At 43.6% G+C, this 27,837-nt stretch overlaps 1 protein-coding gene across 1 annotated transcript; it reads right to left on the bottom strand.

The window, feature by feature from the left end:
- Positions 1-922: 922 nt before the first annotated feature.
- On the bottom strand, positions 923-27,128 carry LOC141161353 (interleukin-9 receptor-like). Its single transcript, XM_073646160.1, has 5 exons — positions 27,077-27,128; positions 26,792-26,891; positions 7,281-7,471; positions 5,335-5,474; positions 923-1,114 (listed from the first exon to the last, which is right to left on the bottom strand). Exons 1-5 carry the CDS (start codon positions 27,126-27,128, stop codon positions 923-925), a joined length of 675 nt encoding a protein of 224 aa, XP_073502261.1.
- Positions 27,129-27,837: the final 709 nt, after the last annotated feature.

Genomic DNA, 27,837 nt, shown 5'->3' on the forward strand with positions numbered 1-27,837 from the left:
CAGCACGTGACAGCGGAGCCCCCGGGCAGGCAAGCAGGCAGGTAGCGGAGAAGCGCTCCCAGGTGAGCGGGCAAGAGTCTGGAATAGCTGGTGGTCACAGCACGTGACAGCGGAGCCTCCGGGCAGGCAAGCAGGCAGGTAGCGGAGAAGCGCTCCCAGGTGAGCGGGCAAGCTGGTCCATAGACAGACTGACCGGAGTTGTAAGGCAGACCGTCGGACCTCAGGCAAGCAGGCAGGTAGCTGATGTGCGCTCCCAGGTGAGCGGGCAAGTTGGTCCTTAGACAGACTGACCGGAGTTGTAAGGCAGACCGTCGGACCTCAGGCAGGCAGGCAGGTAACAGGAAATCAGGCAGGATTAGGACAGCAAGCTGGCAGGAATCTGGCAGGTAACTGGCAGGTAACTGGCAACGGGACCTGAGGGCTGAAGCAGAGTAGAACGGTGCAACAACATTGCTCGGGCACCTCCATTTTGGAGGAGGTGCCTTATATATGGTAAAGTCCTCCGGCCATTGGCCGGGGACTCCTTAGGACGGCGCGCGCGGCCCCTTTAAGAGGGAGGGAGGGCGCGCGCGCGCGCCCTAAGCACAGTGGCCGGGAAGGAGCGCGCGCTGCCAGCAGAGCGGGAGAGGGACGCCGGGCACGGAGCAGAGAGGTGAGGGGAACAGCGTCCCTGCCTAGCAGAGGGCAGGGACGCCGGCACTACACTAGCTTTTGTCTTGGGACAAAAGGTGGAAGGGACGGGTGAGGGGGCTTCAGGGAAAGAAAGAAAGAATATGTTCAATATTTCCCTGACATAACCTTTATAAAACCAAGAAAGATAAAACATTTTTCATAAAAAAAAAGGTATTGTAAAACAAGACTAAAAAGCTAAAAAATGCTACAATTTATTACCCCTTATCTAAACACTCTGGTTGTTAAGGGGTTAAAACAAACAAAGAGATAATACAATACCCAAAACATGAATTTCAAGCTCTGAACTCCACTCGCTCCAATGGCTTCTGTATTGCCCTTCATTGTCTGTCCTGGAGCGAATCTGAATATAGTTGGAGCCTTCATCAAACTCGAATAACATGATCTCTGCGTAGGTGACAGAGATGTCTGTTTTTATAGTTTTCTGTAACGAGGTAAATAGATAAATTATATTAAAAATGATATAATATTATTATATTAGTTCTCGCCGAACATCATATCCTATCTATTAAAGGGGTTGTCTCATCTAAAGGGTAAAATTGCAAAGTTCTTGAAAACAGCAATCAACTTTGCAATTTACTCCTTATTAAAAAAATCTTCTCTGGTCTCAAGAACAGAGGGATTTTTAATTTCATAATTTACTGCTCATTGCTTAAGTTACCAACCTCTACTTCAGCCTGTAGCTATGTTCACATGTTGCGTTTTTTTCTGTGTTTTTTATGCAAATTAAAAGTTGCTTTTTTAGCGTGTGTTCACACATTGCATTTTTGCTGTGTTTCTTTTATGCAAATTTTAAGCTACGTTTTACAATACCAGCAAAAGCTGTGAGTTTTCAGATATCTCATGCATACACATTGTTTTCTTTTTCCTGACTGAAATGGAAAACTAAAACTTTTTCACTTCTTTCAGTGTTATTGCATAGTTCTTGCAGCGTTTTTTTTCACCCATAGAAAGCAATGAGTAAGTGCAAAAACACAGCAAAAAACTATGCCATCAGTTTTGCTGAGTTATTAGTGAAAAAAGCATGTACAGCCGGATGTGAAGGCCATTTATTTTTGTTATTTTCTCAAGTTTAAACCAAAGTATCTTAGTGTCCTCACCTGAGCATGGCTGTTAGTATTGGCACTGTTTAATTAAATTATCTGTTAAAGTAAACTAAGCCCAACCAACTCAATGCCTGACCAATGTGGTAGGTAAACAATGCCTGACCAATGTATGGAATTGTACAATACTTGACCTACTCAATGACCAACCAATGTGTGAAAGTAAACAGTTCCTGACCTACAAAATGCTCTGCTAATGTCTTAGGTAAACTGTTCCCGACCAATTCAGCTCAATGGAACTGGTGAACTTTTTTGTTCAGAAAAGTCACTATGTTTTCAGACATAAAAATCTTTTTTTTTTGTATGGTGAAAGCAAAGCTGAACTTTGGGATCCTGAAAACACAGCAAGAAAAATTCTCAGTAAGTTTGATGTGTCACATGACCCTCTTCCCATTGAAAAAAATAAAGTTGGATCCAGAATGGCCGACTTCAAAATGGCCGCCATGGTCACCACCCATCTGGAAAAGTTTTCCACCTCCCATATACTAATGTGCCACAAACAGGAAGTTGATATCACCAACCATTCCCATTTTATTTAGGTGTATCCATATAAATGGCCCACCTTGTAGATAAATGTTTATGGAGCAGAAGTGAATGCTCAATGACAATTCTTTTAACTCTCTGATTTATGAAAACAGCTCAGTGGGAACTCTTTTTATATTCTATTTAATATTCATATACTTTTGGATTAGAACCTTAAAGGGGTTGTCTGGTTCTGCAGATTTCAGAATCCTCATGGTGTGCGCACCGCACAATGTCAAGATTCTCTATGTGACTGCAGATTTCTGAATCCTCATGGCATGCGCACTGCACAGTGTCAAGATTTTCTATGTCACTGCAGATTTCTGAATCCTCATGGCGTGCGCACCACACAATGTCAAGATTCTCTATGTGACTGCAGATTTCTGAATCCTCATGGCATGCTCACCACACAATGTCAAGATTCTCTATGTGGCTGCAGATTTCTGAATCCTCATGGCATGCGCACCGCACAGTGTCAAGATTCTCTATGTGACTGCAGATTTCTGAATCCTCATGGCATGCGCACCGCACAGTGTCAAGATTCTCTATGTGGCTGCAGATTTCTGAATCCTCATGGCATGCGCGCCGCACAGTGTCAAGATTCTCTATGTGACTGCAGATTTCTGAATCCTCATGGCGTGCGCACCACACAATGTCAAGATTCTTCGGTGCCAACGGGTAGAGCGATTTCCATACTTACGGCCACATTTTGACTAGATGTGTGCGGCCTCACTCAATACAAGTGGAATTATACCTCAATGTGGCCAGAAGTATGCAAATCACTTTCTTACGGTCACATGACTGACCCCTCTTGCCAACGGCATCGGATGATCCTGACAGCATGCGGTGCGCACGCTGTGATGATTCAAAAGTCTTCCAGCACATGGAGTGATTATAGACTTTTAGCAAATGACCAGGTTACCTCTTTAAAGAGCGATCCCGGGACTCACGTGTGGAATAGTTAGCTGTTTATTGTGATTTCAACACACAAGTCATCAGACGTTTCAGCCCATCACAGGCTTTTTTCAATAATGAGAACTAAGTACAATTAAAAGCTTATATAGATCACATCAAGGAAATGACATCATAACAAAGCTTGAATTTAAATAACCTCAAAAACATGCATAGTTTACAAGAAACCAAAAATACATAGTTACCATAGATCATGTACTGTATATGCATTTCAGTTATTTATTATATAATCCATCCATATCTATATAAAACTGTATATCAGTCTCCCGAGAATAAAATGGTTGGAAAAGGATTTTTTTTATATTTGATACAAAAATATTTCTTTCATTAATCCATCATGATCATTCTATCAAATATATCATTATGACTATAACATTATAACTCTCGCTTCTGTTAGAGTAAGTATTGAAACCATATCTCATTTATATTAAATATATGTAATTTTTTTAATATATTAATTTCTCATCTTTGATTTTTAATTTTTCTTCTTTTTTATTTCATGATTTTTTATGCCTTATTTATTATTTTAATTTTTTATTTTATAATTTGCAATGTACAATAGATCTCTTAATCAATATAAGATATGGTTTCAATTATCTATATAGACAATTCAAACGTATATATCCAAGGATATCATTCACATAAACTTTTATACAAGATAATTCTAAAATTCATAAGTCAACATGTGACCGATGTCTGAAAAAGGAAAAGAAAATTGCTTTAGGTATCTTTCTTGGTTTGATCTGCACTTCTTCCACGTGCACCACGGATCCATTCAGAGTGCCGGCCAACTTGCCTTACCTCTCTAAAGAGGACCTGTCACTTGCCACAATAATATATATAATTTTACATGATGTCAATGAAGTGAGGCACAGGGCCAGTTTGCTGTGGGTCCTTTTGGCCCTGCAACTCCTCTTCTACATTGGAATTTGTGTGGAGTGTGTTGTGCTGTGGAGTACATTCTTTACTCACTTGTAGTATGGGAGTCCATGTTACCTCCCCTTCCATAGGACCAGTTCCGGCAATAGACAAGACAGGAGACCTTGAGTCCGGGTTAACAGGTACAGCTTTACTATGCAATTCGGTTTTACACACCTGCAGCATACAGATTAAGACAGAGTCCCTTCTTGGTGATGTTCCCTTTGTACTATGTACTATCAGTTTTTGTCTTCATTCTGCCCGATCCGTTCTTAGCCCAAGTTCTTCTGTTGACCCTATGGACTTCTTAACAGATATAACAGCTTCCCTGAAGCTCACCAACCTTCCCTTTCTCTGTGACCCAGCCGACATCTTCTTCAAAGGGGAGACAAGGGTATGACTCTCAATCCCTCTTCTGGGCCTTAGGCCCAAGACTGTCCCGGCGTTCTGACAAAGCTCCATATGTGCCCTAATTCTGTATGGAGGTTTGGCACTGACAGCACTCTTCCAGCTCTGCTTCATCTACTTCCTCAGAACCTGCTAGCACTGTGATGTCTAGCCTTGCTTCTCCAGTCCACTCTCCTTCACTGACTACACTCTACTCCACCGTGAACTTGAACTAACTAACCCGGAAAAAAACTTTTCTATAAAAACTCCTCTAACACCTCCCAACTAGTGGGCTAATCCCAACTGTTAACTATTTATTCCTTGTGTAATGTAAACTATATCCCTAAGTTTTGTATGGTTCCCCTAGTGGACAGACCTCCTGCATTCCCAGGGATGGCCTGGAAGCAGAGCCTACAGGAGAACCGAGACACAAAACCGGCCATAGGGATAAAATACAACTTTTTAATCACACAAAAATAATCACACATCAACATCAATATATTAAACTTCAAACAACATCATGTCAACCCCCTTGTTGCCACGATGTCTTCATCATCCCTTTCACCCCCCTACATTAATGCCACTGTTTTTTTAAATCTGGCATTATTTAATTCAATTTGTTTATGGGCAAATGACAGGTGCTCTTCAAGCTGATTTTAGTCATTAAATAATGGATTATGCGTGAAATTAATCTACAAATCTCCTTATCACCAAACAGATGCCAGACGAGTGTATTGCCCACCTGGTTTGATGCTTCTTTTTTAAGCTGCAATTCAAAATATATTTTGGGAAAACCATCAAAAGCATTATTTCCTTTCCACTTTATGTTGTATGCAGTCCCAGTGAAATTGTACCAGAGATCAGAAGGAGGATCCAGCTTAACTATAAAGAAAAAATGTTGAAGCTAATATTAGTTTTTCTCACACCCTTGAACACATTAGGGCCAATCTATTTATTGCACTTACGGTATATGCTGCAATGTATCAGTGTACAGGCTTGTGTACATGGCTGTTTCGATCTGAGTGCAATCTGACAACACAATGGATCGCACTCGGACCAATGTTCTTCTATGGGGTCGTGCACATGCCTGAGTGTAATCCAATATTCGGATCATACTCAGCCATGCAAGTCAATGAGACCATGGAAGCCATCGGACTGCACTCGGATAACATCTGAGTGCAGTCCGATTTACACGGACTGATAGAATGAAGATTTTTTTTCTCCATATTCTCCTCATCCAGGAAAATCGGATCACACTCTGATAACACTCTGACCAAACTCTGATTAGAGTTTGATCAGACTGTAATTTGAATAATTGACTTGATTTATATGTATGAAAGAATACACGGTCATCTGGCCCTATGCTAAACAAGCACTGTTAGTTTATAGTCCATGGTATTCAGCGCACTTTATTTGCCTGGATCTAATAGTAGGAAACTTTCCATATATGAATGCTACAGGGAAGAAGCATTGCCCTGCTCCCCCTTGAAGACATCAGTGCTGTGTATAATGTAAAATGCAATGTGTATAACGTCAAGCATTATTGTGAGGGTGATGTGTAATGTGAATTGTGAAGTGGTATATTATAATGTTTTTCACTCTACTGCGAGGAAGCTAAATTTTGCCCAGCAACAGACAGTGAGTAGGGTGAGACATAGTTAAGTGTTGGGACTAGCCCAGAGAGGGAGGGGCTATGTAGCAGGATCAGAGAGGACTTCTTGTTAGTGAGTCAGACAGGGCCTAGCTTGCAGCTAGAGCAGACTTTGGCCTGAGTGCTCAGCAAGGCTGCATACAGTGGGTGTTCTGTGGGAAAGAGAAAGGAGATTGGGACAGAGATAGCGTGATCCTAAGGAACAGACTGAGACAGCGAGAGAGTTACAGAGATGCAGAGAGAAGGACAGTGCCAGCTCAGAGGACTGACCAGAGAGCAGAGTGACCAAGTGAGAAGGGTCTGGAGAAGGTACCCCTAGCAGCAAAGCCAAAAGTAGCTTACAGCTCTTAAAGGTAACGGGCCGGGACGGAATAGAATGTGAGACAAAGTGAGTGTCCTGGGCCGGAGTTCCCTAAGCGTCACAGTGCTTGAAGCTGAGTCCGGCCATGTTGGCAAACCTTCTCAGAGGTGGAACTGCAGGAAGTGGAAATTACTTTCATGGACTGTACTGTGGTGTTAAGCTGGGTGGTGGTGAAGAAAATGAGACCAGTGGAGGCAGGAATGTGTGAGGCCGAGTAAGTAACAAGACTGTATTGAGATGCTCTGTATTAATGAAGAAACAAGCAAGAAGCTGTTTACCCGCTATCTTGTGTATATAGTTGCAATGGCTGTTTAGTAAAGCATCATTAGTTAAGAACCGGAGGTCTCCTTTCATGAACTAGTCAACATCTGGTCCTGGTAAACCAGCGGGTGTAACACCCTCACAGCACAAGACCACACACCCAGCCAGGACCCCCACCTTCATGTAATGTGCAGGGGTGCAAGAGATGAGTACCTCGTCCAGGGCTACCAGCCTGTGTCACGTTACTCTAAAAGTGAGACTTGGTCCCAGTGTTGGAGATAAGCAAGACCGAGTCTGGCTGGTGGAAATTTGTACAGTTTGAGCAATGTTCTGATTGTCACTGCAGCAGACTGGAGTTTTTCTTTTGCCTCAGTACATTGTAATATTATAATATAGACTTCATGTCTTCACTCACTGTTACAGCGTGGGTAAAATACTTCAATAATCGCCAGATCTTTTGTCGAGGACGAGTCACGTACTGTTATTTTATAATTGTCCATCTCATCGAGGTCCAGGCCGGTTATATCACAGTTAAAGCTCTCGACGTACATGCTGGATACAAGATTGCACGTCATCTCGTCTCCATAATTATTCTCTATTAAATTGCTGCAAAACAAACAGGAAACAATTAATAAAAAAAATTAAGTTTTAAAGATTCTAGAAATCAAAAGCTACAAGTATGGTCATAATATTTTACTTTACTTACAGGAATTCTGGTAGATTTTTGAAGTTTTTTTCAAAAGTAACCACAAAAATTTAGCCATTTTGCTGATCGGTAAAGTTACTGACGTCGCTGTTGTTCAGAGCCGCCGGGTCTCGCCGGTGGACTAAATTGGATTCGGTGGACTCTGGCGGATTCCCTGGACTGCAGTGGACCTTCATGTTTTTTTAATAAATTAGTGAACTAGGGAAAGTGTCGGGGAGTGTTTTTTCAATCTCTGACAGCGGCATTTAACATGGCCGTGGCGGAAGGACGTCTATAAGTCCCGCCCATCGGCGCCTGTGTCATATGACTGCGGGTCGCCGATGAGTTGGAATGACAACCTGTGGTCTGCAGTAGAGGGTCGGCGCTCATGGCCAGTGAGCATTTCTGCTACACACAGGCAATCTGATGATCGCAGCTTCTAGTCACCCATGGAGACTATTAAAGCCAGTGAAAAGTAAAAAAAAATGTTTTACAAATATAAAAAAAAAATAAATAAATAAAAGTTCAAATCACCCCAATCAAAATAAAACAATAAAAAACCCACAAAAATGCACATATGGTATCGCCGTGTTCAGACTCGCCCAATCTATCAATATCTAAAAAAGGAATTAATTCGATCAGGAAACGGCGTAACGAGAAAAAAATCAAAATGCCAGAATTAATTTTTTTTTGGTCACCGCCACATTGAAATAAAATGCAATAACAGGCGATCAAAACATTGTATCTATCCCAAAATGGTATCAATAAAAACGTCAGCTCGGCGCACAAAAAATAAGCCCTCACCCGGCCGCAGATCCTGAAAAATGGAGACGCTACGGTTCTCGGAAAATGGCGACTTTTTTTTTTTTTTCTTTTTTAAACAAACTTTGGATTTTTTTTTTCACCATTTAAATAAAAATGAACCTTTACATGTTTGCTATCTGCAAAACTCGTAATGACCTGGAGAATCATAATGTCAGGTCAGTTTTAGCATTTAGTGAATATGGTAGAAAGATAAAAAAAAAAAAAAAAAAAACAATTGTGGACTTTCACTTTTTTTTTGCAATTTCACAGCACTTGGAATTTTTTGCCCGTTTTCGACTACACGATATGGTAAAACCAGTAATGTTGTTCAAAAGTACAACTTGTCCTGCAAAAAAATAAGCCCTCACAGGGCCATACTGACCGAAAAAAAAAAAAGTTATGGCTCTGGAAAGAAGGGGAGCAAAAAACAAAAAAGCAAAAAAACGGAAAATGGCCCGGGGGGTAAAGGGGTTAATAATATGTAGGGGGCTTGTGAAATTATAATTGTGCAGGACAGCTATCTATTCTACATATATATTTTATCTATCTATTATCTATCTATCTATTTATCTATCTATCTATTATCTATCTATTTACCTATCTATCTATCTATGATCTATCTATTTATCATCTATATCTATCTATCTATTTATCTATTATCTATCTATTATCTATCTATCATCTATTATCTATCTATCTATTATCTATCTATTATCTATCTATCTATCATCTATTATCTATCTATTATCTATCATCTATTATCTATCTATCTATCTATCATCTATTATCTATCTATTATCTATCATCTATCTATCTATCTATCATCTATTATCTATCTATCATCTATTATCTCTCATCTGTTATCTATCTATTATCTATCTATTATCTATCTATCATCAATTATCTATTTATCTATTATCTATCTATCATCTATTATCTATTATCTATCTATCATCTATTATCTATCTATCTATTATCTATCTATCATCTATTATCTATCTATTATCTATCTATCTATCATCTATTATCTATCTATTATCTATCATCTATTATCTATCTATCTATCTATCATCTATTATCTATCTATTATCTATCATCTATCTATCTATCTATCTATCTATCATCGATTATCTATTTATCTATTATCTATCTATCATCTATTATCTATCTATCTATTATCTATCTATCATCTATTATCTATCTGTGGCGCCCCTGAGGGTTCGACCGCCACAGGGATGCTGCACTTCTCTAATGGAGTGTAGTGTTCCTCCTCTGAGGTAAGAACAGTGCGATGGTCAGGACCCTTCCTTCACATCCAACACCACACTTCTCCCACCAGAGGGGGCTAGAATGCACTAGGTGCAGCCCTCCTGGTTACTGGGAGACTGGGGAACCAAGAGTTAGGGGAACCATTTAGTGGGTGAGGGTGGAGGACTCACATTTTAGTGACACTTTAAATTTCATATTTAATAAAAAGCCTCTTGGTTCATGGTCTTTTGGAGGTCCTTTTGCCTTCTGATGGTTCCTTTTTGACTGTCTTTCGTACTGTGATCTCCCACCCTGAGCATGGATCCTGTGTGAACCTGCAGCGGATGGAGACACAGCCCTCGTACCTTGGCCATGGGTCGAGGGGCAGGCTGCAGATGATGAATGTCTCAGCCCGGTCAAGGACCATGACCAAGAAGGCCCGGAGCTTTAGAGTGTAGCTCCACCGCATATGGATCCCGGGGAGGATGCAGACGGAGCGGTATACGCCTCCTGTCCTCGCCCACCTGATATATTCAGAGGGAGTCCGGCTGCAAGAGGGGTACCGGCCCCCGACACCTGACCTTGCTAGTCCATGTCCTGGTCGGGAAAGCCAGGTATCGGAAGGAGCAGAGCTGCCACCCGTGCCCTTTTTCTGAGAGGAGTTCAGAGGGAGACCCGGCCTATCTACACACACACAGACAGGAAAGGACCCGGTCTGAAGTCTAGGAACACTCTGGTGCAGGGTCCTGATTTAACACTGGACTTACTTGGAGGTTGTCGGACCCCCGTCCCTGGTGGCCGCAGAACTCCGCGAGGAGCAGGGAGTCTCCTTCCTTCTGCCATCTCTTATGTGAGTAAAGCCTTGGAAGTTCATCCCTATGGCCTCCGGACTTTCTTTAATCGGCGCTACACCGCACGACACAGACTTTCTAGACTACTACCCCGCCTCCGTCCTGTCTCTATGCTCTGAGGCCCTGCTCCGCCTGTGGGGAGTACTAACAACGCCGGCTGCCCTAACACCAGGCCTCAGCGGACTGCAGCAGCGCTGGTGGCCTTCACCAGGTGCCACAGGTGGCGTAGTCGTAATTAGCCACTCAACCCGGATAAGCCCATACCATCTCTTTTAATGTGACGGCCTTGAGCACGGGTCGGGTCCGGGCCACGGCTGCCCCCCATCTCTCCATCATAGGACCCGACTCCGAGTCCCCCATCTCTCAGGGTAAAGAAAAGAGCTTCCGAGAAGAGGCGTCACATATCTATCTATCTATTATCTATCATCTATCTATCTATCTATCTATTATCTATCTATTATGTATCTATCATCTATAATCTATCTATCTATTATCTATCTATCTATCTATCTATCTATATATGTATATTACATTGCTTTATTACTTTTGTAAACTATCTTTAAATTACATAGAGAATTAAAGTATGTAAAAGGTGATGTTAAAACAGATGTCATACAGATGCTAGGCGAGAAAATAATTGCACACTCGCATGATGTAAGTTCAAGCATACGGATTCCACTCGTCCAACTTTTCAGGAGCAGAATTGGATGAATTTTTTATACGTGACTGTGAGCGGCCCTTGTTGTCAGTAAAAAAGGTCTTTATTTTTGCAAACCTGACTTGTTTCTTCTCCGTGTGCTTACAGGGGTCTGGTACCGCAAAAATGATGATTGAACCTGATGGTGTCCACAGCAGAAACACGACCGCACGCATACACCCAGGGACCCCTAGGTAAGGTGTTTAGGGGCGCGGATATAGTTGTCGACCAAAATTCCCCCTTACACTTCCACTGTCAATCATTTCAATTAGTAACTGCAAGAAGAGATGACAATATCTGAGTATTTTTTGACACTTGCGCCTATCAGTCAGAAATACAAGACAGATTATTCATAGCCTGAATGCGTACATATCAAGTGTCTTAATCTAGTTAGTGACAGTGTCCTGGGGAAAACCCGGTTGTTATCAGTGTATGAGAATCACACTATGACCTCCCTGCACCCACTTACTCAAGCTCAATAACATTGGAAAATAATTTATAAAAGTGTTTTTAAAACCATAGTAAATTGATTTGGCACCACCCATACTATTTAAAAAAGGAAGTGCATAGAAAAAAATGCTTAAAGGTGTTATACGACAAATGCATGATTACTGTGGGTCTGTCTGCCCTGGGACTAATGCATGTGCGACAACTGTTCAATTAACTATGTTAAGAAGTGGTGATCACACATTGTCAGAAAGACTTATGTCTCATGATAGGTGGGGGTACCAGTGATTAGACCCCCAGTGATCATAAATTTCTCACCTATTCTGTGAATCTATAGTATATGTTGTTTATGGAACAAAACCTCAAACTCCTTTGTGCATATGGGCATAACTGTATGTCCTGCACTGAGCTCCGCAAGTGTAGATGGACCTCAGGAGTAGAGATGAGCGTTGTTCTACTCGAACTGTTCGCCAATCTCAAATTCGAGCTGTTTTGGGCGGTGTTCGAGCCGGTCGGCGAACACGAACAATTTGAGAAAAATTCGGCTGTTCGAGGTTATGTTCGATAACTGTTCGTGCACCAAAATCATAACTGGATTTTTTCTCAGTAATGATGAAAATTAATGTTAATACGCAGTTTGAGTGTACAGCAGGGTGGGGAGAGGGGCAGGGGATGGATCTCTGCAGGAATAATGAAGATCTCCATTTTTTTTTCTCTTTCCCGCATTTACAGTGGGGAGGTGCAATCTGTCAGCCTATCAGCAGCGCACACACGGAGCGAAGTGCTTTTTTTCACACAAGCAAGGGCATGTGTCATTGGCAGTGTATGTCACATGTCCTTGCCCTATAAGACCCAGCCATTTTCCCCGTCGCCACCATTTTCTCACTGCTGCAGCTGCGTGTTAGACGGCACCGCTGTTGCTGTGTGCGCTATACCTTGTTAATTTCAAGCCAATTTTCGCACAAATATACAGATAGCTTGGGAGTAGGGAATAGTTGTGATTGCAGTCCTTTTAAGGACTAGGTTACAGCATTTCCTACGACTTTTATCAGGCAGGTCTGTGCTCTTAAATAGATAGGTTGTGGGAGTAAAGACTAATTGTAATTGGAGTCCTTTTCAGGACTAGGTTACATCAGTTCCTATCAGTTTTTGCCAGGCAGGTCTGTGCCAGTGCTGTGCAAGTTTTTTTCACAGCATTTGGCTGAATCTAGCAAAGCTAATCCTTTTTGGCCTATTGCAGAGTGTGTTAGTCAGTGGAGTAGCCTATCTGTGTTGCAAGATATACCACCTGTGTATAGAATACCAATTTTTTTACTGCACCTAGTGAAGTAAAATCTTTTGGGCATAGCATCATTCTATTAGTCCATCTATACTGACCTCCATCAGGTTGCAAACTGAATCTAATTTTTTTCTGCATCTAGCTCTGAAAAAATATTTGGCCTTCTAGCAGTGTGTGGGACTTGTTCTATTAGTCCACCTATACTGACTTCCATCAGGTTGCAAACTGAATATATTTTTTTCTGCATCTACCTCTGAAAAAATATTGGGCTTCTAGCTGTGTGTGGGACTTGTTGTATTAGTCCATCTATACTGACCTCCATCAGGTTGCAAATTGAATATAATTTTTTTCTGCATCTAGCTCTGAAAAAATATTTGGCCTTCTAGCAGTGTGTGGGACTTGTTCTATTAGTCCACCTATACTGACCTCCATCAGGTTGCAAACTGAATATATTTTTTTCTGCATCTACCTCTGAAAAAATATTGGGCTTCTAGCTGTGTGTGGGACTTGTTGTATTAGTCCATCTATACTGACCTCCATCAGGTTGCAAACTGAATATATTTTTTTCTGCATCTACCTCTGAAAAAATATTGGGCTTCTAGCTGTGTGTGGGTCTTGTTCTATTAATCCATCTATACAGACCTCCATCAGGTTGCAAACTGAATATAATTTTTTTCTGCATCTAGCTCTGAAAAAATATTTGGCCTTCTAGTAGTGTGTGGGACTTTCTCTGTTAGTCCATCTATACTGACCTCCATCAGGTTGCAAACTGAATATATTTTTTTCTGCATCTACCTCTGAAAAAATATTGGGCTTCTAGCTGTGTGTGGGTCTTGTTCTATTAATCCATCTATACTGACCTCCATCAGGTTGCAAACTGAATATAATTTTTTTCTGCATCTAGCTCTGAAAAAATATTTGGCCTTCTAGTAGTGTGTCGGACTTTCTCTATTAGTCCATCTATACTGACCTCCATCAGGTTGCAAATTAAAAATAATTTTTATCTGCATCTACAGTACCTCTGAAAAAATATTGGGCTTCTAGCTGTGTGTGGGACTTGTTGTATTAGTCCATCTATACTGACCTCCATCAGGTTGCAAACTGAATATATTTTTTTCTGCATCTACCTCTGAAAAATTATTGGGCTTCTAGCTGTGTGTGGGTCTTGTTCTATTAATCCATCTATACAGACCTCCATCAGGTTGCAAACTGAATATAATTTTTTTCTGCATCTAGCTCTGAAAAAATATTTGGCCTTCTAGCAGTGTGTGGGACTTGTTCTATTAGTCCATCTATACTGACCTCCATCAGGTTGCAAATTCAAAATAATTTTTTGTATGCATCTAGCTCTGAAAAAATATTTGGCCTTCTAGCAGTGTGTGGGACTTTCTCTGTTAGTCCATCTATACTGACCTCCATCAGGTTGCAAACTGAATCTAATTTTTTTCTGCATCTAGCTCTGAAAAAATATTTGGCCTTCTAGCAGTGTGTCGGACTTTCTCTATTAGTCCATCTATACTGACCTCCATCAGGTTGCAAATTAAAAATAATTTTTAACTGCATCTACAGTACCTCTGAAAAAATATTTGGGCTTCTAGCTGTGTGTGGGACTTGTTGTATTAGTCCATCTATACTGACCTCCATCAGGTTGCAAACTGAATATATTTTTTTCTGCATCTACAGTACAGACCAAAAGTTTGGACACACCTTCTCATTTAAAGATTTTTCTGTATTTTCATGACTATTAAAATTGTACATTCCACTGAAGGCATCAAAACTATGAATTAACACATGTGGAATTATATAGTTAACAAAAAAAAGTGAAACAACTGAAAATATGTCTTATAATCTAGGTTCTTCAAAGTAGCCACCTTTTGCTTTGATGACTGCTTTGCACACTCTTGGCATTCTCTTGATGAGCTTCAAGAGGTAGTCACTGGAAATGGTCTTCCAACAATCTTGAAGGAGTTTCCAGAGATGCTTGAAAAAATATAAAAAATATATGATGAAAAATATATGTTGAAAAATATATGATGGTCCAACTAAATGCAAACCGGATGGAATAGCATGCTGCTGCAAGATGCTGTGGTAGCCATGCTGGTTCAGTATGCCTTCAATTTTGAATAAATCCCCAACAGTGTCACCAGCAAAGCACCCCCACACCATCACACCTGCTCCTCCATGCTTCACGGTGGAAACCAGGCATGTAGAGTCCACCCGTTCACCTTTTCTGCGTCGCACAAAGACATGGTGGTTGAAACCAAAGATCTCAAATTTGGACTCATCAGACCAAAGCACAGATTTCCACTGGTCTAATGTCCATTCCTTGTGTTCTTTAGCCCAAACAAGTCTCTTCAGCTTGTTGCCTGTCCTTAGCAGTGGTTTCCTAGCAGCTATTTTACCATGAAGGCCTGCTGCACAAAGTCTCCTCTTAACAGTTGCTGAAGAGATGTGTCTGCTGCTAGAACTCTGTGTGACATTGACCTGGTTTCTAATCTGAGCTGCGCTTAACCTGCGATTTCTGAGGCTGGTGACTCGGATAATCTTATCCTCAGAAGCAGAGGTGACTCTTGGTCCTCTTTTCCTGGGGCGGTCCTCAAGTGAGCCAGTTTCTTTGTAGTGATTTATGGTTTTTGCAACTGCACTTGGGGACACTTTCAAAGTTTTCCCAATTTTTCGCATTGACTGACCTTCATTTCTTAAAGTAATGATGGCCACTCGTTTTTCTTTACTTAGCTGCTTTTTTCTTGCCATAATACAAATTCTAACTGTCTATTCAGGAGGACTATCAGCTGTGTATCCACCAGACTTCTGCACAACACAACTGATGGTCCCAACCCCATTTATAAGGCAAGAAATCCCACTTATTAAACCTGACAGGGCACACCTGTGAAGTGAAAACCATTTCCGGTGACTACCTCTTGAAGCTCATCAAGAGAATGCCAAGAGGGTGCAAAGCAGTCATCAAAGAAAAAGGTGGCTACTTTGAAGAACCTAGAATATAAGACATATTTTCAGTTGTTTCACACTTTTTTGTTAAGTATATAATTCCACATGTGTTAATTCATAGTTTTGATGCCTTCAGTGTGAATGTACAATTTTCAAAGTCATGAAAATACAGAAAAATCTTTAAATGAAAAGGTGTTTCCAAACTTTTGGTCTGTACTGTACCTCTGAAAAAATATTGGGCTTCTAGCTGTGTGTGGGTCTTGTTCTATTAATCCATCTATACTGAGCTCCATCAGGTTGCAAACTGAATATAATTTTTTTCTGCATCTACCTCTGAAAAAATATTGGGCTTCTAGCTGTGTGTGGGACTTGTTGTATTAGTCCATCTATACTGACCTCCATCAGGTTGCAAACTGAATATATTTTTTTCTGCATCTACCTCTGAAAAAATATTGGGCTTCTAGCTGTGTGTGGGACTTGTTCTATTAATCCATCTATACAGACCTCCATCAGGTTGCAAACTGAATATATTTTTTTCTGCATCTACCTCTGAAAAAATATTGGGCTTCTAGCTGTGTGTGGGACTTGTTGTATTAGTCCATCTATACTGACCTCCATCAGGTTGCAAATTGAATATAATTTTTTTCTGCATCTAACCCAGCCAATAGTTTTGGCCTAATACCACAGTTTGGCCACTCAGCTCTGCTCGGTTACCATCCATTGTTTTTTTGTGCAAACAACTCCAGAGTTGTGAATTAGTTAACCACCAAAATGAGTGGAAAAAGGCCTGCTGCTGGTGGAAAGGGGAATAGGCGTGTTGGGAAGGGGAAAAAAGGTTGTGTCCGTGGGGTAGGTGTTAAAGCAACAGTAACATCTGCAGAAGAAAGACCATCTTCCAGCCAAACTAAAATGTCTACTTCTTTTAGCGGACAATGTGATAAGATCCCTTTCTTACGGCCACGCCAATCGCTACAAATTCCAGATGAGGCACAAAAACAGCAGGTGCTTCAACGGATATCAAGTGCTCCTTTAAGTGGGCTCTCCTCCACATCAACTTCAACATCACAAATACTCCAGTCCTCAAAGGTGTCACCCAAATCGCACTTGCTTCCTCACAGCTCCCAAATCTCCAGCTGCCCGTCTGAGTATGAGGTAGAACAGATGGTTGAGTCTGCAGAGCTGTTTACTCATACTATAGCCTGGGAATCAGAGGGCGACTCCAGCGCTTCTGTGAATCCAGACGAGGAAATGATCTGCACTGATGCCCAGAATCTTTATGAGTCGGATCCAGGACCAGACGCAGAAGGTTCTGACCATAATGTAGACCCTCATTCCCAAACTGTAACTCCTGTTGGTGGAGACAATGAGGAAGACGATGATAAGACTCAAATACCTGATTGGAGCGACAACTTTAGTTTTTTGTCAGGGCAGGAACAGGTTGGCTCTGAGGACGACGGGTGTGATAACACACAGGGTGATGATGATGAGGTTGGAGATCCCACTTACTGTCAACCCACAATCAGCCAAGAGATGAGGTCAGCAGAGGAGGTGGAGGAAGATGCTAGTGACGACGAGGTCAGGTTGCGCCTTCCTGGACAGAGACGTAGTACTGGAAGCACGTCAACAACTGCATCCTCAAACACAACTTTGCCTCTCACCACAAGTCGTGGTGGCTCTTCAGGTCGCATGGGTGCTAAGCCTTGCATAGCCTGGGCATTTTTTCAGATCGATAAAGATGACCCAACTCGTGTTATCTGTAACATTTGTCAGCAAAAGCTAAGTAGAGGCCAAAAAATACATAGTTTGAGTACTTCATGCATGAACCGGCACATGGACATGAAGCATAAGTTGCAGTGGGAAGCTCAGTGTGCTACAATGCGGCCTAGCCGGCCGGGCCAACCACCGTCTGCCATATCTTGTGCATCCGCGGCCTCTTCATCCTCTGTGACTGGGGGGACAGCAGTCACACCTGTTTTGGGGCGCAGACCTGCCACCTCTTTACCCGCAACAGCCAGCGTGATTGGCAGGTCATCATTTTCTTTGGAGGTGGTAACACCAGCTGGTGTTGAGCGCTGTCCGACATCGATAGCACCACCTTTGGATCAAGGCAACCTAACATGTCCGCCTGCATCTTCCTCACAGACCGGCAGTTTGCCTGGGACACCCTTATCAACCCCGTCAAAGCACAATAGCCAGCCCTCGGTCCCTCAGATGTGGACAAGTAAAAGACCATTTCCTCCTAGCCATGAGAAAGCTAAGAGGTTGAATTTCACCATCTGCAAGCTCTTGGCTACAGAAATGCTGCCTTTCCGCCTGGTGGACACAGAGGATTTTCGAGACCTTATGTCCGTCGCAGTGCCCCAGTACCAGATGCCCAGTCGGCACTACTTCTCAAAGAAAGGTGTGCCTGCGCTCCACCAGCATGTCGCACACAACATCACCGCTTCTTTGAGAAACTCTGTGTGTGACAGGGTGCATTTCACCACAGACACTTGGACGAGTAGGCATGGACAGGGGCGTTACATGTCGGTGACTGGGCACTGGGTAACTATGGTGACAGCAGGACAAGGGGCTGCTGTCCAAGTCTTGCCGTCCCCACGAGTTGTGCGTCAATCCTCTTTATGTCAAAGTTCCTCCACTGCTTCTGCCTCCTCAACCTCCTCTCGGTCTTCCACCTGCACCCAAAGCCTGTCTGGTCATGCCACAAGCTTTCTAACTGCGCAGAAGGGATCCTGCACACCTCCTTACTATGCTGGCAGTAGGGCTCAACGTCATCAGGCGGTTTTTACTTTGAAATGTCTGGGAAATGTGAGTCACACAGCTGAGGAGTTGTGGTCAGCTCTGGAGAACCAATTTCATGAATGGCTGTCTCCACTGGACCTGAAACCAGGGAAGGCCGTGTGCGACAATGCTGCAAACCTGGGTGCGGCCCTTCGCCGGGGCAATGTCACACACGTGCCTTGTATGGCTCACGTGTTGAACCTGGTTGTCCAGCAATTTTTAGCCCACTATCCCAGACTAGATGGCCTTCTGCAGAGGGCACGGTCGCTGTGTGCTCACTTCCGCCTTTCGCATCCCGCAGCTCAGCGACTTACATCTCTACAGAAGTCGTTGGGCCTGCCACTTCACCGGCTAAAATGCGATGTGCCTACCCGGTGGAATTCAACTCTGCACATGTTGCAGCGACTGTGGCAGCACCGACAAGCCCTGGTGCAATACGTTCTGACATATAGCCTGGGCCAACGAGATCCAGAGGTGGGGCAAATCACGCTGGAGGAGTGGTCTCAGATCAGGGACCTATGCACCCTTCTGCACAGTTTTGAAATGGCGACGAAGATGTTTAGTGCTGATGATGCCATTATCAGCATGACTATTCCGGTGATTTACATGCTGGAGGACATGTTAAACAGAATTCGGAGTCAGGTGGTGGCACAAGAGGAGGTGGAGGAAGTAGAGGAGGAGGAGTTGTATGCGGAAGGGCTAACATCTGCAAGGTCCAGACGGTCGGCAGCACCAAGGCGGCAGGCATGTGAGGGTGGGGGAGATGGTTTTACCAGGGCACATGGTAGCAGCCAAACTAGTGAGGAAGGTGCAGGAGCCCAGGAAGGAGTGGAGGACGAACTGATGGAAGACTCATCAGATGAGGGAGACCTTGATCACATTTCTGTTGTGCGAGGTTGGGGGGAGAGGACAGAGGAAGGAAGCATGATTGTTACCTCGCCACCAACACAACAGGGACTTGGTGCTCCTGGATGCGCAACACACATGAGTGCCTTCTTGCTGCACTACCTGCAACATGACCCTCGAATTGTGAGAATTAGAAATAATCCTGACTACTGGGTTGCCACACTGTTAGATCCCCGGTACAAAAGTAAATTTGCCGAAATTATTCCTGACATAGAAAGGGATGCACGCATGCAGGAGTATCAGCAGAGACTGTTGCAGAATCTTACATGTGCTTTTCCACAAAACACCAGTGGTGCACGTAGTGAATCTCACAGTTCCAACTTGCCAACCGTGGGACCGTCAAGTGTTCAGCACTCAAACCGTAACAGAACCACAGTATCTGCTGGTAACATCAATTTTGCGGAATCATTTCACCACTTTTTTAGCCCATCCTTTGCAAGGCCACAGGAGACAAGAAGTCTGACACATAGTCAACGCCTAGAGACGATGGTACAGGAGTATCTCCAAGTAAACATTGAAGCCACGACTGTGTCACTGGACCCTTGCTCTTTTTGGGCTTCCAATCTGGATAAATGGCCGGAGCTAGCCACTTACGCCTTGGAGATCTTGTCATGCCCCGCAGCCAGCGTTCTGTCTGAACGTGTGTTCAGCGCTGCTGGTGGTGTGCTGACAGATAAGCGCACGCGGCTCTCCACTGATAATGTAGACAGACTCACGTTCATAAAGATGAACAAATCATGGATCCGAAACGACTTTTCTACCCCTGTGTCATCCTGGGGAGAGTAAAAGCTTGATGATTGGTTAAAATCACCCTACCAACCGTTTTAAGCTTTCAAATTACTAATCATGTTTATCTGTATCTTGACTGGAAAATAATTTGGGCTTTGTAGCAGTGTGCAGCACTGATCCTATTAGGCCATCTATAATAAGCTCCACCAGATTTAAAATTAAAAATAATTTTTAGCTGCATCTAGCCCGGAAAATAATTTTGGGGCTCCGAGATGCGCAAGACACATAAGTGCCTTCTTGCTGCACTACCTGCAGCATGACCCTCATATTGTCAGAATTCGAAGTAATCATGACTACTGGGTTGCCACACTCTTAGATCCCCCAAACTTTTCGATCAACCTTTTCATTTTAATAAAGACCAAAAAAATGGTCATTTTTGAAATTATAAGCATTAGCAGGTTGTTAGAAACTGAAATCAAACAGTTTTCAACTCAAAACTTTATTCTAGGTGATGTTACATTTTCACATAGGACCCCTTGTTCGAAAGGAGCTTCTGAACTCTCTCGTCCATTGAATTTGTCAGGTTTTGGATGGTTTCTGCTTCAATTGTTTTGCATGAGGACAGAATACCCTCCCAGAGCTGTTGCTTAGATGTGAACTGCCTCCCGCCATCATAGACACTCCTTTTAATGATGCTCCAAAGGTTCTGAATGGGGTAGAGGTCAGGGAAGCATGGGGGTCACACCATAAGTTTGTCCCCTTTTATGCCCATATCAGCCAGAGATGCAGATGTTTTATGTGCAGCATGAGATGGTGCATTATCATGCAGAAAAATGATCTTGCTGTGAAATACACGGTTCTTCTTCTTGAACCATGGCAGGAAGTGCTGTTTGAGAAAATCCACATACATTATGGAGTTCATCTTTAGCGCCTTCAGGGATCCTAAAGGGGCCGACAATCTCTCTCCCCATGATTCCAGCCCAAAACATTACTCCACCTCCTCCTTGTTGGCGCTGTAGCCGTGTTTGCGTGGGGTGTCCATCAACCAGCCATCCTCCACTCCATCCATCTGGACCATCGAGCGCTGCACGGCACTCATCCGTGAACAAAACAGTTTTGAAATCAGTCTTCATGTAATGTTTGGCCCACTGGAGCCGTTTCTGCTTGTGTGAAGTGGATAGAGGAGGTCGACAGGATGGCGTATGCACAGCTGCAAACCTCTGAAGGACCCTGCATCTTGTTGTTCGGGGGACGTTGGAGGCACAAGCAGCTTCAAAAACTTGTCTGCTGCTATGACAAGGCTTTTTTGCCGCTGCTCTTTCAACCTGACGTAATTGCCTGTAGGAAAGAGTCCTCAATTTGCCCTTATCAGCACGCACACGTGTGTACTGTGAATCAGCTACATACTTCTTGATTGCCAAGACACTTCATCCTGATCATCGCACAATGTTGATTGTAGTCATGCCTTGACCTAAACACTCCACAATTTGTTGCTTCTCAGCAGCCGACACATCCTTTTTCTTTCCCATTTTGGCAGAAAATGTAGGCTGCTTAATAATGTGAGAGAGCCTTCTTAAGTAGTCTTGCCTTTCATTGGACACACCTGCCAAACTAATTAGCACAGGTGTCTGCAATTGCTTACAGTGATATAAAGAGCCCTGACACACATCACCATCAATGAGTTTAACTGACAAACAAACAAATTCTTCCCTTATCACTCCTAAACACTTTTTGCATAATAATTTGGAACGCAGTGTACATGTGCTTTTCCACAAAACACCAGTGGTTCACGTAGTGAATCTTACAGTTCTAACTTGCCAACCGTGGTCTGTATGGAATTGTTCAATAAAGGGCCCAAAATTAAGATAACATAGATGGGAGAGGTCTCTATGAATAGGAATTCCTAAGTATTTGATACCCTGTGAGGGCCAGGCAAAGGGAAAGTTGGACTGGATGGAATCCTATATGGATTTGGGGAGGGAGACATCGAGGGCCTCAGACTTCGCTGCATTGATTTTAAAATTTGACCATGTAACAAAGTGATCTATTTCAGCCATAACAGCAGGGATGGATATATGTGATTGAGTGATATATACTAGGACATCATCAGCAAATAGAGAGCACTTGTACTCGGTGCCTCCCACCTCAATCCACCTAATATTGGGGTTATGGCGAATTGATGAGAGCAGGTGCTCCGTCACTAGGATGTATAAGAGAGGGGACAGAGGACATCCCTGCCTTGTCCCATTGGTGATTGTGAAAGGTGATGAAAATGTTCTGACGCACCCCCTGGGCCTTGGGACACCCGGAGCCGGACCCTTTTTGGTGGATGCTGGTGGTTGTAGTCTTCGTGGCGGCGACCCGGTTCCGTGGCTCAGGGCGGTCAAACCAGTGGCGGAACTATTTATGTGGTTTTGATGTTTAAATGTCCGACTACGCCACCCGTGGATTGCGGTCAGAGTGAACCGCCGCTACAGGGCAGACCGCTGAGGCTGGTGTTGTGGGTGCAGCAGAGCGTAGCATAACTCCCCACGGGAGGAGTATAGCCTCAGGGCAGTGTATGCGGAGGATGGGGGTGATGGTGCAGGGCAGCAGCAGTAACGACACGGAGTCAGTGATGCAGTCCAGGGCCTTTACTCACAGTTCTTATTATCCAGACCACGTCTGCAGGTAACGGCTGCCCACGTCGTACTGTGCTCACCAGGTGAGGGGCTCAGACAACTCCCAGATAACTTTGGAGCACTTCACAGGACCCCCTTTGTGTGTCCTTTGTCTGGCCTTTCTTACCAACACTTCTGTCCGGCTGCCTCGGGCCTCCTCTTGGTAAACTTGGCGCCAGTTTCCCTGACCCTATGTGGTGCCTTCCTAGCGGGTGTAGCGAGGGGCTGCGCCACATAAAATGTCAGAGCCTCCGGTTTCTAGCTGAGGGTCGTTTCCTGCCTCCACTAGTTTGGGGACCGGTCTCCCCCTTTGGCCTGACCCCTCCACGCAGGTGGATTCGGGCGTGCGGTGGCGACTCGCCCGTCCGCACCCCTGGGATCCCTTCATTCCTCATTCCTGGAGCCTTCTCCGCTCCTCTTCCTTCCTTCTCCCTCTTCCAGGCCTGGGCCTCTGTTACTAGGCCCGCCTCCGGAGCAGAGCTCATGCAGAGCCCCTGCTCCCTGCCACTTCTGCTCAGACTTCTCTGCACTGAACTAAGATGGTGCCCACCTTTTATACTCCCTTCTCAATGCACCCAGGAACTGCTTCCTCCCTGCTCCTGCACTACAGGGTTCCCCTTCCTCAGTGTTCCCTCCCCCCACTCCAGCCAGGGACAGGGACTGTCGTGCCCATCTCAGGGGCATATTGGTCGCCCTGCCCCACGGCAATGTGGTGTAATGCATGCAGGTGTCGGGTCCTGATCCACACTCCATCCTTACCTGAGAGTGAGCTATCACACCTCTGGGTGAGGTGCAATACGTCTGTAGCAACCGAGCCCTCAGGGTGCTACAGTTCCATTTATCTTCAGCCTAGGTGACGTATTGCGATACAGGGCCGTGATTTTGGCTATAAAAGGGTCCCCTAGACCCCTACCCCAAGCTTTTTAAGAGAATCATATATGGAGTGCCAGGAGACTCTATGGAATGCTTTCGTAGCATCCAACGAGAGTATCTAATTACAAATTTTTAACTGCATCTAGCCCAGGAAATACTTTGTGCCTAGTAGCAGTGTCTGCTAGTCAGCGGATTATCCCGGCCGTTAAGCAAGCTACACCACCTGTAGTTTAGACACTTAATTTTTTCAAAGGAAATGCTTCGGGACCATGGGATACTTAGTGAAGAGCATCAGGAGGCACCCCAAGGCATAGGGGCTGGGACTGGCAGTAGGATGCCTTGCGGTGGACAGCCGAGCTCGATCCTTATAAAAGCTTTTTAACTGCAGCAGCTTTAGTGGACGCTACTGGAGCTGGAATTACCGCGGCTGCTGGCATGAGACTTGCCCTCCAATAGATCCTTGTAAATGGATTTAAAGTGTATTCATTCAAATTAGAGAGACAATTTAAATTAAAAAGCTTAGCGCTGCCTCCACCACAGGGGGGCTCGCTCGACCCACCAGCGGACAGGCACCAGTATTGGGAGAGGGGGGCTGGCCGTCAGGGTTCACCGCGGCTCTGGCACAAACCCGGCGACACGGAGGTGGCACGGGCAGGAGCGGACTGGCCGTGTCGGCTTCTCACTTTTTGGATTTTAGAAGGGCATGACATGCCTATATCTGTGTCTCCCCCTCCTTTTACTCCTCCACCTCTTTTATTTTCGCATGACTATATGTACTTGTCACTTTTCCATGTGTTAGTTATGTCTTCTGAGCAGTTTGTCAGCTTTTGGACACCTTTGAAGGTGTTTTCTATGTGTTTTTGTTTGCCTGCCATTGGTTTTAACGGTGTTCGAAGGTGTTCGACGAACAGTTCGACGAACAGTTCGGCGAACACACGGGTGTTCGACGAACCGAACCGAACTCGAACACTACGGGGGTGGCTCAACACTACTCAGGAGCTGAGATCCCTCCACTCACGTAAGATGTCAGCTGTGTTACAAAGACAGCATCTGTCACTAACAGCAACAGCCAGACTTGAGCGCCAATTGCCGCTGTTAACCATTTAGATGCTGCTGTCAATCTATGACCGATCGCTGCTGTTAACCATTTAGATGCTGTCAATATATGACAGCAGCATTCAAATTATGTCTTTGCCAGTACTCACCGGTTGTTCCCACTGGCCCCCCACAACTCGATCGTGGACACAGATGTGTTACCATTCTGGCCACAGGCTGAGCTACATAGTAGATCAGGATTGAGGCTGTGTGCCCACGATGCGTTTTTGGTGCATATTTTGGTGCGTATTTGCAGCGCGTAAACGCTCCAGAAATGTATTGCATACCTTATCCCATGAATTCCTATGACATTCTGCAAGTTCTGTGCACATGGTCCGTATTTTTTCTGCGCAGATTTTACTCGCAGAAAAAATACGGACATGACCAATTCTTGTGCGTTTCTGCATGCGTATTTGCCTATACAATGCATTGGAAAAACGCATGGCAAATACGCATGCAAATACGCGTCAAATATGCGTCAAAAATGCATGTAAAAAACGCATGCATTTTTCTGCCAAGGAGATGCAGAAATGCTCAGGAAAATTTCTGCTTCATTTCTGCATCGTGGGCACTAAGCCTGACACTATATACTACAATCCTATGGCATTGCAGTATTTAGTATAAGCTATCAATCGATCACAGGTTTAAGTCCCCTAAGAGGCCTAAAAAAATAAAATAAAACATTTTTTAAAAAAAGATTAAAAAAGTATATTTTTTGGGCGGGAAATTATAAAAATTTAAATCACTGCACTTTTCAATTAAAAAAACAACCCAAAACATTGTTTGGTATCGCCGTGTCTGTAAAAGTCCAGTCTATCAAAATATAAAACTAATGAGCAAGTACGCCGTAAAAAGAAGAAAAAACACTTGAAACGCCAGAATTGAGGTTTTTTTGGACACCACACCTTTCTAAAAATTACAATAAAAAGCAGCCTTATCTACCCCAAAGTTGCATTAATGAAAATGTCAGCTAGCCATGCAAAAAACAATTCTATTGATAGAAAAGTAAAAACATTTCAGGGCTCAAAAAATAGTGACATAAAGCAAAATCATTTTTTTTGTTTCGAAATATCTGAATTTTATTCACTGTTTAAAAACGTCTTTTTTGGCAAGGTGCAGACAAGCATATTTTCGGTCTGAGTGCGATCCGACAAACATCAGATCGCACTCAGACCAATGTTAGTCTATGGGGCCGTGCACATATCGCTGCATGCCCAAATTTGATCCGATATTCAGAACTCACTTGGCCATGTAAATCAATGAGAGCATGGAAACCATCAGATGATATCTGATTGTGGTCTCCATGGACTGACAGAATGGAGAATTTTTTTTCATTGTCTTCTCCTCATCTGACAGAACTGGATCGCACTCGGATCACACTCTGATCTCACTCTGATCACACTCTGATCACACTCTGATCACACTCTGATCTCACTCTGATCACACTCTGATCACACTCTGATCTCACTCTGATCACACTCTGATCACACTCTGATCTCACTCTGATCACACTCTGATCACACTCTGATCACACTCTGATCTCACTCTGATCACACTCTGATCACCCTCTGATCTCACTCTGATCACCCTCTGATCTCACTCTGATCACCCTCTGATCACCCTCTGATCTCACTCTGATCACACTCTGATCACACTCTGATCACCCTCTGATCTCACTCTGATCACCCTCTGATCTCACTCTGATCAGAATTTCATTAGCATAACCATTCAGATTCTCTCTCTCATCTGCACCTGCCCCTACAGAAGCGCCCACCCTTAACTTTTCTTGAATTCTGTTTGTCACGATACCAGTTCAATCCAATTTTGCACCAACCAGAAAAAAAATCATATTGGTTGTCTATCTCTCATTCCTACATAGTATGCATAATCTTACATTATATCCAGAAAGTATCAATACTTACAGGACAAATGAGCTATTTCCATCATCTGATCCGTTGTACCAGATGCAGCTTATACGATTACCATAATTGGTATGGCAGTCCAGGCTTTCTGACTTGGCTACTGGATTGTAAAATATGGAAGAAAACCAAGTGAAGAAAAAGGATCAGTTAAAAGAAAAATATGAAAAGCCACAATTTATAGTCTGCATTTATACGTTTAGTCGCGAACCTCCAATTGAGGTAGAATGTGCAGCTGCATGAGGCGAGTGAGTTAGCGGCCCTATGCTGGACCATCCCTCCCCTTACCCAGCATCTTCCCACTTCTATAAGCTTGGCATCGACTACCAGGCTCTGGCATCCCTTGTGGCCAAAAACATCAGCAGGAGGTGATCAAGCACGGCCCTGCCATTCCATTTACTCTCATTGGTACTTTTTTTGTCTGTGCACAACAAAGATTCCCAGTCCTTGTGATTAGAGATCCTAGCGGTAGGAACCCCAAAATCAGACTCCTCACTTTCTGTGAATAGGTGATAAATGATAATTGTTGAGTAATGGTAAACAACACTCGTCAAAATTGTAATTTAAGTCCCACCCTTACTTTAAGGAAGGACCACTCCAAAATGGCTAGGAACACCCATTTTTTGGGAGGAGTTTGTACTAAGTCCACCCTTTTTGTCCTAGTAAAATTGTTTTTTTTGGCAAGTATGGAGAACTCTTTTTCCAAAACAAAAAATTTCCATGTGTTTAACCTTCTACATGAGGAACCTGGGCCCAGCAATGTAGAAATCCAACCTTTCCCTCAAGATTTGCCAATGAAGAAGACTCAGGAAACCCCCATACACGGAAGATAGTTGTCCTGTCCTGTCAGGGAGTTTGACCAACTTATGGGCCTGCTTGATTATACTCCAAAATTGAGTGTTTGTTTCTTGTTTAGCTTATACCCAAAGGCGTAATGTTCGCGTTTACAGGGAGTGTGACCACGACAGGGCCAATGGGGAAGAGGGGCCTGCCGACGCCAGCACCTATTTCAGCTGGATGTGTGTCCGAAGGGGCCAAGAATAGGGGAC

This window comes from Phyllobates terribilis, unplaced genomic scaffold (assembly GCF_046119375.1).
Source record: "Phyllobates terribilis strain yellow unplaced genomic scaffold, ASM4611937v1 Scaffold_9__5_contigs__length_417890890, whole genome shotgun sequence".
Lineage (NCBI taxonomy): Eukaryota > Metazoa > Chordata > Amphibia > Anura > Dendrobatidae > Phyllobates > Phyllobates terribilis.